The 14,369-nt window shown below is 41.8% G+C and overlaps 1 protein-coding gene across 1 annotated transcript in view; it reads right to left on the bottom strand.

The window, feature by feature from the left end:
* Positions 1-14,369, bottom strand: part of Scfd2 (sec1 family domain containing 2) — a 399,900-nt gene that overhangs the window by 30,245 nt on the left and 355,286 nt on the right. Inside the window, exon 6 of the mRNA XM_076864547.2 lies at positions 8,930-9,075. Coding sequence (XP_076720662.1) covers positions 8,930-9,075 — 146 coding nt within the window. The remainder of the gene's footprint in view (positions 1-8,929; positions 9,076-14,369) is intronic.

A 14,369-nucleotide genomic window follows, 5' to 3' on the forward strand; every position in this document is an offset into this window, starting at 1 on the left:
AAGACAGGGCTATTCCTTAGAGTTGGAGCAGAGAGCTAGGGAAACCTTGGGCAGGGATGATTTGTAGAGCGTCCATAATCAAACACAGATAGGCTAAATAAGGACCTATTCTACATGACAAAACTTTGTGGGTTTGAGCTACTGTTTTTCAGATTTCTGCCACTGAACTGAATGAATTTCTGATACAAAGCATGAAGGGAATATAGAGTCATAAGAGACCATTCTTTACTTCTAGGAGCTTACAGTTACTTGTTTTATTAGCATATATAAAATTTGTTCTTAAACAGCAACTTGACGTGAAAAACAGAGAACTACACATAGGCTTCATATTTTAGAAAAAAGATATATACTTCCCAATGAACACACCCACAAAAAGGTTGCTGCTTTTCAGTGATTCTGAGGGCTGGGGCTGAGGCTCAGTGGTAGAGTGCTCACCTAGCATGGGTGAGAGAGGCATTGGGTTCAATCCTCAGCACCACATAAAAATAAATAAAGGTACTGTGTCCTTCTACAACTAAAAAATTTTTTAAAAAAGAAAGAAAAGAAAAAGAAAAGCAATTCTGACCTAAGCTCAGACCATGGACAAAGGTGGCTCTGTAAACCAAGCTAAAACATACTCTGTTCTCCTCTGTGCTAAACACAGTATGTTCAGGGTGACAGGATTGTTCTCAGGTCTCCAGAGACCCCAAGGTAGACTGGAATAACAGGCAAGAGGAGGTAGGAGGATTAGGGAAAGCAGGGATTCTGGGACCTTTCTCTCTGCACCTGCCTCTTTCCCTCACTCTTGCTCCACTCTGGGCTGGACTTTGGGGAACAAAGCACCCCTGAACACATCATATACTATTCATCATATGGGGTGAGCAGAGATTTAGAAGTGCTGCTCCTTTAACACTTTTATTCTTGAGATTTTGTGGAGAATGTTGGAAGTCTTTTTTATGTTATTTTTTAAGATAGTAGGTGAACAGTTATTTAGAATGAGAAAATAAATAAAATTTAAAATACAAAAAAAGTAATAGATAAAAAAACACATCACATAATCCAAAAAAATAAATGTTTTTATTAACTGCTTGACATGCCCCTAGAATACTCATTTCTTATGCTTTTAGCTGCATTCTCTATTTATTTATTTATTTTGTGTTGGGGATTTAATTTAGGGTCTTGCTAAGTTGCTGAGGCTGGCTTCAACTTGTGATCCTCTGGCCTCAGCCTCCAGTGTTGCTGGGATTATAGGTGTGTTGAGCTCTTCTTGTCTCTCCATTTTTAAAGTTCCCTTTTAGACTCAGTTCTGTGATGCTGGTCTTCGCAAACCACATATGTGCATAGCCAATTGGGTGCGTTAGGCCCTGCCTATAGGGGTCACTAGAGGGAGGCTGGGAGGCAGAAAGAGCAAGCATGATTTCTCCTCCCTGGGGCTGTTCTTCCTGTCAGCATCGCCCTGGCAATGGCCTCTCCCCAGCAGAAGCTGACCTTCTTCTGGACTTTCGTCATAGGCTCCAGTAAATTACCATTCTTGTTTAAGCCATTTAGAGCTTTTTTTTTTTTTTTTTTTTCTATTTTTACTTATAACCCAAAGATAGTAAGTAATAGAAGTATTACTCATTTAAAGAGAAGTCGATAGCTTTTGTCATCTCATACTTAGAAAAAAAAAAAACACTAAATTTACAACTAAATACAAAATGACTAAGCAATATTTAAAAGTACAATTTGGGAAAGACTTTCTCGGGTACAAAGCATTGCTTGTCTTATGCCTTCTTAGGAACTACATCTGAACTTTTTCCAATTAGGGTTTTAATGATGAGAACCTTTGATTCCTTAATTTCAGCCACATAATTTGAATTGTTCTGATCCCCAAATCATGTTTGAACTCTGAAAAAAACTGCCTTGCCTATGGCTTTTCCAGAGATGAGATGAGAACCTGATTGTCACAAAATTGTCTACTCAGCCAGGAGCCACCCGCTTCTCAACAAAGGACCCTATGGAAGATGAAAAGGAGGTGGGTATCATTTCTCTGGAACCCTACCAAAAGTTTTTCTCACATGTTCGAAATGGCCAGAGGGTAGATCATTCATGTTGTTTGCTTCAACTTTAAGAGACTCAACCACAGTAATTTAAACTTTCCTAATCAGACACTGCCTAGCAGTTCACCTTTTTGCGGGGGAAGGAGAGGAATTAAAAATTCAGACAATTTGCTCTTTCCTTTTCTCATTGGTCATTTATTTCTTGCTTATTTCACATGCTGTAGGAGTGGGTTGGGGTGGTCTGTGTTCTAGACAACCATTCAGAGACCAGGTTCCTGCCACTGAGTGAGGCCTGGAATTCCACACTGGAGACTTCACATTTCCTCAGCAGATGATGACAGAGAGAAAGAGAGAGAGAGAGAGAGAGAGAGAGAGAAAGAGAGAGAGAGAGAGAGATATGCTATGGGCCTGGCTTGAAAATGTGTCACTTCTTGCCATAGTTCATTGGCCAGAATTAGTCACCCCTCCACATTTACCTACTAGAGAATCTGGAAAATGTACTCTCACTGCATGCTCAGGACAAGTAAATAGAGTTTGGGGAACACACAGTATTGTCTCTGCTACAGACACACTGTAAATTTTGAAGCAATATTAATAGAATTATTCCCTTAACAATTGGCATGTGTGAGCAAAGGATCATTAAACCCTTTTTCTCTTCTGCCTAGGAATTTGACCTTTGGTTAACTTTCTAGCTGTTTCCCTGGAAACCTGATAAAGAAAGAATGTCAAACTATGTAGCCAGGCAAGAGTGCTTATGACAAAATGACCCCGGCTTAGTGTACTGCATTAGACTGGGAGAACTACAAATATTTGATAGAAAGCTAGAGCTCTGGGCTCCTGAATACGATGACTTGAATAATACCTGGGCGTGTCCCTGGGAGGAGCACTGGAAGCTATGCCCACGGAGTTGCTGCTGAGAAATGAGCTCCTGTAAGATATGAGGCTTTAAAACCAGGGACTCCTGCACCCACCCGATGAGCAGCTAGTCCTCTCACTCCTGAACGTCCCCTCAGGACCAAGATGCATTGCTCCTTCCTTGATAGCTGCATGGGCTGCTTCATGCTTTACGGGTGGTCACGAGGACGACTGCAGGGAAGCCAACCCCTGGTGCTCCTCTGATGGCAAGCTCTGTTCCTGTCCTGGGCAGACTGCTGTCAGTGGGGTTGTGACTACAGAGCCAGCTTATCTGGAAGGCACAGGACACACAGACCTCGGGCCCACATTACTTTTCAGGGTCCATGACAATGTCTTAATTTTTTATATCAGAAGGAAAAAAAGAAGAAGCTTTAGGTCAAAATCATGTTTGAAATGAAATATTAATATGTTTTCCTTTACATCAGTATAATTATACTGAATGTTTTAACATTTCTTGTTTTTATGGGAATGAGCCTACAAAGGCAAGAGTGGTCATCACACAGCCGGCCCTGTCTGCTGGTCTCATGGGGCTGAAGGTTTGGTGGAGCCTGAAGAGATGCCCTGATAGCGGCACATGTGAAACAGCCAAAGTGTCACAGAGCTGATCTCATATCAGAAACTCCTTGCTTTCCATTCTTTAAATGCCTAGTATCTTCTTAAGAACAAACTGGACTTTTAAAAATGCCGTATTTAGGGCTGGGGATACAGCTCAGTGGTTCCGTGGTAGAGTGCCTCCCTGGTATGCACAAGGCCCGGGTACTAATCCCCAGGATCACAAAAAATACATAAAAAATAAAAATAAAAAATCATAAAAATAAAAACTGAAAAGCAAACAAAATATGCCACATTTAAACAAAATATGAAAAATAAAATACTCATGCCAATGTCCCCAGTTAATCTTGTGGTGGAGATAAGCAAGGTGTGGTTATATCTAGAAGACTTTCATTGCCTGAGAAAAGGTACCAGGTATAGCAGCAGTGTCCGACATTATCCATAACAGTCTAACTCCAGCCACTTCCAGAATTTGGTGCACTTTAAACACGGTCCAGGATATCCGTTTCCAAGGAAACCTGAACTGTCACCCCACGCTTGTTTCTCCCTCTTCCACAGAACTGACTCCAAACACCAACTTCTCATGAAACTAGACTTGTAGAGGGTATTCATTTTGTTTCAGTCCAAGACGGCAGAGATAAACATCTGCTTGAAACTGTGGCTTTACTTGACTATTCCATGGCTTATTTATTTTTATTTTTTGCTATACTATGACCTATTATTTTCTCCTTTCATCTTCTTAATGGAAATTGTTTGCAGATTAAATCAACGTTTCATTTGTTTATCTATTCACTCATCCATCCATCCATCCCATCCTTATATATAGAAGATTATTTTTAAAAAATTTGAATGTAGTCCCTCAACTTCAATATGAGGCAATCAAAACCAAAAGATAGTAAAGAAATTTGCTTGAGTTTACATGGCCATTTAGAAGTAGATGTCAGGACAGGGCCACATTTCCTGGCTTTCAGTTTTAGTCATGTCTCATGCTGATTCTTTCCATAAGGCCACTTAGCAGGTCTGGGTTTAGGTAGATAGAATCAGGAGAAGGAATCAAACTTAGCCTGGGAAATGAACAGCTGGCCGCCAGGGCTGGGGCTCGCTGAAGAAAGAGAGGGGCGTGGAGATGTTCAGAGATCTATTTTTCACTGGGCACAAGATGAATCAAACTTCCTGGACACTGTTGGGTCTAATGCTCCCGTTCAGCATGCCAAAGGCACAAGAGACTGCACACATCTGTGCAGAGTTTCTCAGCACAGCTCTGCTCTTGGAGACTTATGCCAAGGCCATGCAAGAGCCATCGACATTTGTCAGCTCCTTGCCCTGAGACCTCTGCTGATATGCTCCTGATGCCACCACTGAGGAACAGGGGCACATCAAACACTGGCACCAAGGAAGGTGCCCACGCCTCCATGGAACCGGGACGTGTGCAATAAGAAAAGGAAGTTGGGGCTGGGGGTGTGGCTCAAGTGGTAGCGCTCACCTGGCATGCGTGGGGTGCTGGGTTTGATCCTCAGCGCCACATAAAAATAAAATAAAGATGTTGTATCCACTGAAAATTGAAAAATAAATATTAAAAAATTCTCTCTCTCTCTTAAAAAAAAAAAAAGGAAAAGGAAGCACTAAAAATCCTGCTGCACAGGCACCGTGGGAGCCGGGAATTCGCTGGCCGTGGTGGACCCACAAACACAACCTTTTCAGAAAGAGGTTAGCACTACATAGCAGTAATGGCCAGTTTCAGAAGGTCCTCCTGCATAGCTCTCATTTGGTCAAAGGAAAGGATGGATGCTGCAGAAGATGACCAAGGCTCTCTGCTCTGAATTTCTTCATGGCTGTCATTGCAAATATTTATGTGATGGTGATTATGTGACATTCAGATGCTGTCCTGAGAGTTTTATAAGTATTAACTTACAAATCCTTAAAGCATCTTTGTGAGAGAGTCACAATTATAAGTTCCTTTTTATAGAGGGGGAACCAGGAATAGATAGGGAAGTGAGTTGCCTAAAGTCACTTTGTTAGTGTGGGGCTCAGCTGGTCTGTGAACACAGGTACCCTGGCTCTACAATCTTCTGTTAACCTCTGTGCTAACCTCCTTCTCAAAGAATGAAGAGCATAGGAAATGCCATTCTGGGTAGGGCCCACACTCTGGCATCCCTCCACCTACCTCCCTGCTCACCCAGAAGCGGCAAGTACTGGGCCCGACCCTACTGATCCATGGGGAGCAGCACAGAGGCTGCTTCCAGCAGTGCGGCATGTTCTTTACATCAGGAGCTTCAGCAGCAGCCTCCTCGTTCCCCCATCCCAGTCCCTGACCGTGGCGAGGTCCTGGCTTCCCTGGAGTGCCAGATCTGGTGATGTTCGAAACTTATTTCTGAGAGCAGATCTCCCTCCTCTGGGTCTTCCAGAGGTTTGATAATCCCTTGTATGAACCACATTCTCCTTCAAAGGCAGGAGTGGGGTCTGCTTTCTGCATCTGAACCATGATGGATACATGCAGGATAATACATGCAGATACAATAAGAAGCACCTCCAGCACCAGTGGGGAAACACGCGTACCTCTGAGAGTTAGCATGTGTGCATCAGAGCAGGAGAGAGGGCACTAGGGAGGGACCTGAGGTGGCAGGGGTCCCAAGACCAGGGCAGAGAGCCAGAGCACAGCACAGGGCAGATCTGGAATAGGAGCGGATGGCCCGACCAGGTGTAGTGCTTTCCTGGGTGTGCTGGGGAGCCCAGGATATCTCTTTTGCAGAGAGAGAAAGCACAGCACTGGACAGAAAGCACAGATTTCTCCTGGAGCCATGGGTTGAGGGCCAAATTGGGAGAAGAGATGGATAGAAAATTGCCCAGCCAAGTCCTATCTTCAAAAGTAGATCCAGCACTTTCTATACCAATTTATCCTGTGATCTGTAATAAAGACGTAAGTATTCCACAGAGGATGCATGTAGCAAGTATTTATTAAGCACCTGCTATGTGTAGGATACCTCTTTAGGCACTGAGGATATGGCAGTGAGCAAAACAGATCAGAAGCCCTGTGCTCACAAGGCTTACATCTGCAATTTAAAATTTTTTGAAATTTCAAAATACTTGAAAAGCCAAACAGGTAAAAACGATCCCTAATCCCATCGAAAGGTTTTCCTCTAGATATTAAATACAAAGCAGGAAGTCAGTGTTCCTCCCTGTCCATCCAACGCTCCCCGTCCTCTAGAAGGTCTCTGTTACAATTTTTTCCCCAAATTTTAAAGACTTATTAAACATACATACTCATATATATTTTTATATTATTATATCTTTATGAAATAGGATAATGCTTTACAGAATGATCTGTAATGTTTTTCTCCACCTAATGAATCATGAACCTATTGTAGTTGGACTTCCCCAAGAAGCAGACCTTGGGACAGAGATTCCATATGGCCCTTGCCAGCATACCCAGCTTAAGCCCATTAGTTCTATGGCTGTGCAGTATTTCACTATGTGTTCATAGCATTATTTATTTAATGCACACTTTATCCCACCCCACCCCCCACTTCCTGATAGTGGCCATCTAGGGTCTTTGGTGAGTGTGTTGATGTTACTGATTCCCTATTAGGGGAAGTAGATACAACAGGCCATGACAGAGGACAGAGTTCTGAGGCCTGGAGGACTGACAGCAAAGAATCCAGCTGGACTGCTCATCATTGTCCACATGACGCTCAAGGTTTATAGCTAATGCATGTGTATGTGAATGAAGCAGGCCAAATCCCTCACCACAATGATCAGAAAACGGAAAAGACCTCATTAAGTTAGTGGTTTATTTCCTCTTTCTAACTACAGCAGTCATTTGCTTCTTGACTTCTTTGGCCTAAACTTCATCGTACTTCACCAGTTCTATCATTCTTTTGGAACTAATCCATTCGGCAATATTTAAATTGCTGATTTTTTAAAATGACAAACTCATGTGATTAGTGATCTGAGTGATTATATTTTGTGGGAGTGCTATGCTCATATCTTTGTTTCTAAGTCAGGTGCCAATTTCTATGGTCTTCAGTATAGTGGCAAGTGATTTTGGATGACCATCAGCACCATCAATCAATACTTCTAGAACCTCCATGAGAACCATAGTACAGAGGAGCAGGAGATTTTTGTGCTGGCTGAGAAGACCCAGAATCTGCCGCTGGTCACTGTGTGCCCGGGGTAGGTCGCTTGGCTTTCCTGGGTCTCGGATGATGCCTCTTGGGCTTACTTATTGGAATCCAAGGAAAAACTAAGTGCAGATTGCTATACTTAGGAACTTCAGCTGCTATAGAAACACACGGGGGAGAATCAGGATGTGCTAGCTGTCATGGGGAGCGTTAGCTTGTCTATACACCCCCTTACAGAGCTGACTTTCTAAAGCTTAGCTTCTCACTGTGACACAGTCCTCACTAAGAGCACATTCAGCTCTCTAAGAAGTTTTAACAAATGCAGTGGATTTTACTAAAGATTTCATGGGAAGATGGAGAAGATTCCCACAGTCAAAATTCATGATATTTTCCATCAGAAACTTCTCTTCTTCCCTGGAAGCTCAGGCTTGGTCACCAGGAACCTTAGAGAGACTCCCCATGCTCCATGGCTACAGCTTTTTTTCACTCCTTGAGCTCCCCTCTGGCTTCTTCTGTGCATTCCCCACACTGAGTTTCATTTTAATATTGGTTTCTCATACTATCTTCCTACTCAATGGTCAAAACATTCTCTGATGTTCTCTTACTCTTCTCAGACAGCCCTGAGGAGGTTTTAATAATAAGTATTTGCCCCTCACAAACTTCTTTTTCCTTATTATATAATTTTTAAGTATTTTTATTATTCTGATTGTTCAAAATGTTTACAGACTGTTTAGATCCAGAAACTTAGGATTCATCTAGGGGCAGTCCTTCATTTGGCACCTCCCAAAGAAACAAAAACACTTGCCTAGGGCTATAAAATAAGCATATGACAGACCCACAGTCAATAAACTATGGATGTGCTGGGTGCAGTGGTGCATGCTTGTAATCCCAGCGGCTCTGGAACCTGAGGCAGGAGGATTATGAGTTCAAAGCCAGCCTCAGCAAAAGCAAGGTGCTAAGCAACTCAGTGAGACTCTGTCTCTAAATAAAATACAAAATAGGGCTGGGAATTTGGCTCAGTGGTTGAGTGCCCCTAAATTCAATTCCTGGTTACCCCCCACCAAAAAACAAAACAAAACAAAAAACAAAATCTATGGGTGAGTCTCAATCCAGTGCTCATCCTACTGCATCAAGCCTAGGGTACAAGTAAATTGAGAGCTTTCAGAATCAGTGGAACCCAAGCCCAGAACTAAAAGGGAATAGGCGTTCATCTAGAAAGAACCCCTCATCTTAGGAATTAATGAGGCTTTCTATATGTATAGTTGTAGCCTTTGAATCCTCAAAGTGCAACCAATTAGACAGTCACTTTAGGGCACATGCACTTGCCTGGTGGCTGTGATTCCCAGGGACACACACAGACTTAAACTGTTTCATGAGACTCCGAGCTCCGGCAATGTCCCGAAGAGTACTGAAGAGCTCATCCACGGCAATTTTGGATTTGTGAGATGTCAGGTTAATTGAAGAGTCACAGCCTGAAACAATCCAGAAATATTTTCTTAGGTGAGCAAATTCTTAAATTAAGTTTTCCTCATGACAGCTTGAGCTTGATAATACAGTTGGGAATTTTTTAAAAACCCCATTTTGCCCTGGCTGTTCACCAACTGGGCTGTTTCAATCACCCATGAGCAACAAAACATATTGAGTCTAAATGCCTCTGACAGAAGTGGTGCTCAGAATGCCTGGGGTCGCAGCCACTGGCTTAGACCCCTACACTGCAGACGGTTCATAGAAAGAAACTCCCTAGGGGCTGCACTCTTCAGAATACAGCTTTGGGAACGTCCAAGGAGCCTCAAAGGAAAATATAAGAGACCCCTTATGAAGCTCCCTTGCTTGAATCCCACTAACTGTTTCCATAAAGTCAGACAGAAAGACTGAAAAAAGATAATAGAGTTGCTCCAATAGCAGAACTTGCTGGGATGGGCATCTGTCTGATGTGCTAACAAAGCATAAGGATATTTCAAAAGGCAGCCATTCAGAGCTGAGGAGACACAAAGGGGCCTCGCAGAGTGTTCTTGGCATTCATTCTATTTCCTTTTGAATTAGATGGACTCACTCTCTATTTTGTTAGAAGCTCATTCAGGAGAGAAAAGATCAAGAATAAGACAGACGTTTTTAAAATGGAGAAAGATTAAAATGTGTATTCTTGGCCCTCTTATTTACATCAGATGAGCATTGACTCAGTACTTCTCACATCGCCCTGGTGAGGTAGGAGCAACTATGTTCTTCATCTTGAGGATGCAGGAACTGAGGTGCAGGTTAGGTAACACTCCCAAAAGTGGACATTATCAAAATCCTGCCCATATCTGCAGTGTCACCCCTCATGTCACCTGTAGGTTTGGTGAACAGTTCTTGGGCACTTTGAGTGCTTTCTAGATCAAGTTCCTGCATGTCTGTCTGTCTCCCTCTCTGTCCCTCATGTCTGTCTCTAGTTATCCCCATCTGGAGTTTTCTCTGGTTGTAAGAGTGTCAAACCTGCACAGGTGCAGACTGGAAGTGCTGGACAATCCATATACATAGAAATAACTCCACTTTCTCACTCCTTGCAGGGACACTTTTGAGTTGTAGTCTCCACAGCCTTTCTGAGGGGGTCAGCCACCCACAGCAGAAACTCATTCATGAACGTCCCCTTGATCAGTCTTCCTTCCTTCCCTGCTGGCTCATTGTGATCAGGGGCTCTTTCCAAATGCAGTAACTGCACTCAAATCCTTGTCTCAAGTCCTTGACTCCAGAGCTGCCACTGTAATTGAACCCAGGCAGGCTGCACCAGAGCTGTCCTCTCATTTGTCACTGTTGTTTGGAAATAGCTTTATTAAGATGTAAATCATTCCCCATTTAAAATGCACAATCCAATAGCACCCACAATCAATTTTAGAACAGCTTCTATTTCGCCAACAAGAAACCACATACCTGTCAGCAATACATCCCATTTTTTCCCTACCTCTACACCCTGGCAACCACCAAAATGCTTTCTGTCTATGGATTTACCAATTCTGAACATTTCATATAAATAGAATCATAGAATATGTGACATTTTGTGACTGGCTCTTTTCATTACCATGTTTTCAGGATTCATCCAAGTTGTACTGTGTATCAGTGCTTCATTCCTTTTTATTGCCTCCCATATTTCACTGAATGGAGACACTACATTTTATATACCCATTCTTCAATTAAGGGACATTTGGGTTCTTCCTACCAATTGTTAGTTTTGCATGTACAATTTTTTGAGTGGATACACATTTTTCTCTTGGGTATTTACCTAGAAATAGAATTGCTGGGTCACATGACAACTCTGTGTTGAAATTTTTGAAGAACAACAGACTGTTTTCCAAAGTCACTGTACTATTTGACATTCCCAACAGGAGTATAAGAGGGTTTAGCTTTATCTGTTTATTACCCAAATAATCCATTTTCTTTATTATAGCTATCCTACTTAGTATAAAGTGAAGAGACACTTGTTGATTTTAATCAGAGAACTTGTTTTTTAGGGAGAAATGATAGAATCAAACAAGCTTAAACTTAAAAAGGAATTTATATAACATTTATAGAAGCATTCAAAAGAACCCTAATCTATCAAGTAGCAAGGTAACACACGAATAGCTGAGTCCATACTCTTAATGACTGTGTGACATTTTATATAATAACTCTCAAAGGGCAGACAAAAATCCTCTGTCTAATCTTTGTCTTCTTGCTTCCAGAAACATCTGACTCATTACCATTAAGAAAAAAAATCAAAGTATAGTTGTGCTAATCCATTTTTCATTGTCATAATGAAATACTGGAGACTGGAAACTTTATAAAGAAAAAGGGTTTATTTAGCTCATAGGTTTGGGCTGGAAATCTAATATTTGGTGAACCTCTCTGCTCAGCCTCTGACAAGGGGCTCTTTAGCTACACCACAACATGACAGGTGGCATCATGGTGGGAGAATGTATGAGATCACATGGTGAGAGGAGAAGCCAGAGAATGAGGAGAGACCAGTATTTTTCCTTTAATAACAACTTGCTATTTTGAGAACTCTCTCTCTGTAAAACCAGTATTAATCCCTTCCAAGGTCAGTGCCCCTAATGACCTAATCACCTTCCACTGGGTCTTACCTCTTTACAGTTTTACCACTAGTTATATCACCACATTGGAGACCAAACTTCCAACACATGACCCTGGAGGACAACCCACACCCAAACCATAGCCCACTGAGAAAAAATCCTCCCTGTGCTCAACAGACCCTACACACATGGGATCTATGAACCGCAGGGGTTGGAAGGGAGCCAGCTGATGGAGAGGATTCAGGGGTCACATGTTCTTATTCCCTGGAACCCAATGCCAAACTTTGTGAGAAGGAGCACGTGTGCAGTTTTCTAAGGAACACATTCATAACTTCCTCCTGATTCCTAAAGAGGTTCATCACCAAGAAAAGCTCAGATCCACAGGCACAGACCATTGAATGACATCACACCATGCTTGTCCTCTGTAAGACACAATAGGGTCTGTGCATCTGGCACCAATCAACCAGAAGAAGTCCTGGAAGGGAATGGCTTCTCACTCAGTCAAGAGCTTTCTTCTTACAAATTCTCAGATTGAACCATTTAAGATGTCAGAAATTATATCAATGATATCTAAAGATTTAGAGTATGTATTGCTATTTCAAATAAAAAAGGCACAAAACTAAGGAGAAAGAAAATGATACTAGTTCTAATACTATGCAAAGTGTTTTATTTCTCTAAAAGACAACCTATCTAATAGACTGACATTTTTTATTTAAATCAATTCACTTTCTATAGAATTGAGAAATTTATCCAATTTTTTATATGGCTTAATTTTTTGGAAAGTGAGGAGTATATTTACCCATTAAGCTGAGTGTAGTAGAATCATCAGCTAGACTAAAGATTATTTACTAAAAATTCTAGATTATACATGGAAGTTGTTGATTGTACACTGAAGTTAAACAAAAGCAGGTTGTTTGAAAGAAGTGTTTATAGGTTTCTGGTGAATTGAGCTCAAATGAATTCAACAGGAAAATAAAACTGTCAAATTGCTGGAAGGAAAACAAAAAGTCCAAAATTGACTAATAAAGTAAAAGTCTCCTGAAAAATAGCCAATTATGTCCATTGTTCAAATCAGCCATACCAGGGCAACTTCCATCCAAATCATTAACTCTAACTCATCTGTTATCCCCAAAGAAGTATGCAAGGATGTGCATGCTTTGGTGACACTAGGTAAAGGGGATTTGTTTTTTTCAGTCTTTAGGCATTTTTCCTAATTAATCTTCACTAGAAAATCTATTTACCCAAATTGAAAGTTAAACGTGCAAATTCTTTAGAAATATGGTCAGAGAAGATAAATATCTTGTGGGAGATCACATATTGCTATCACCAGCAGGGCCAGAATCCAAAATGTCCCTAACTACAGACCTGAGCTGTCCATGTACATGGCCTCCCACCATTCAAAGTCTCATCTGTGAAGGCTGCTCATTTCAAGTTCACGTTGAAATTAACAGATAAGAGGGGATGTGGATACAAAAGCTATTAAGTGGGGTGAGTTATTTTCTGAGAGGATAGTAATCCCTATAATCATGGAATGCTTACTCTAAGCTAGGAACTATTCTAAGAAATTTATTCATATTAGCATGTTTAACCTCCACAGAAACCCATCAGATACTGCTGTCATTCTCATTTTGTAGATGGAGAAAGTGAGCCATAGAGAAGTTCCACAGGGTCGTTTCTCGAGTCAATGGTAAACCTGAGATTCAAATCCTTGCAGGCCCTCTCCAAAGGTGGTTCTGTGAATTCCCAGTACTGACTGCTGTCTCAGATGTGTTAAGATCACACATATAAAAAATCGATAGTACCCCCCCCCACACTTTTTTTTTTTTTTAAATAAAATACTTAATTCATCACCAAGCTAAAGAAACACTTTTAAAATGGAGGGAATGGTAATTGCCTCTCTTCCTGGGAAGACCTGGGCCTGTCCTGGGAGCAGATGCTAATTGGTGGTTCAGGTCTAGATCCTGGCCCTTCTCCCTTGGCCACACAAGGTGTGAGGTTTCCTAGGCCTGGCTGTGTGGGCTCCTTTGAATCTTTGCTCTGTAAGGTGCTGTATTCAGTTACTTCTAATAAGCCCCTGACAGCCTGCTTTATTAAGCCAGTTCCTGAGATAACAGCATTTTGTAAGGGAACTCTTAAGTGTACAATTCCAGTGAACTCCATTTAATCCACTTAGTTAAATAGGTAATAAAACAGAAGCTGATCCTAGCCTTTAGCTAAGCATAGTCTGTGTACTTTAGTTGCCTACCTCTTGATAAGGGAGGCCCCTGTTTTCTTCCCAAATGGGGGAGGGGATGACTCATTCTTGCAGTTTCTTTCTCTGTGGCCTGGCATCTCTTGGGCAGGGGTCCAGTTACTCCTCAGAGTAACAAAGCAGGGCTCCTGTATCATGCCCGCCCTCCCTGCCCTCCCCTCCCACCCTTCTCCATTTACTCAAGTCCATTGCCTTCAGCAGAGGCAGAAAGGTGGTTTCCATGGCTCTGTACATGGTGGGCCACATTTTCAGCCACAACAAGGTTAAAATGGAAAGCAGGCTGAATCACTTAGCGATCCCCTTGGGATGGCTGGAATGAAGCTCTGCTCCTTCCTCTATGTGGCTGAGATATTCTATTCTGTATGAAATGGTCTTGAAGCTTTGTGGTTCTTGGGACATCTTTTCATCGTTTCCATGGTTTGATTTTATTCCTTGTGAATTCAAGAAAATAAAGCAAATAAAGCATCTTGTA

The sequence above is a fragment of the Callospermophilus lateralis genome, chromosome 8 (genome assembly GCF_048772815.1).
Source record: "Callospermophilus lateralis isolate mCalLat2 chromosome 8, mCalLat2.hap1, whole genome shotgun sequence".
Lineage (NCBI taxonomy): Eukaryota > Metazoa > Chordata > Mammalia > Rodentia > Sciuridae > Callospermophilus > Callospermophilus lateralis.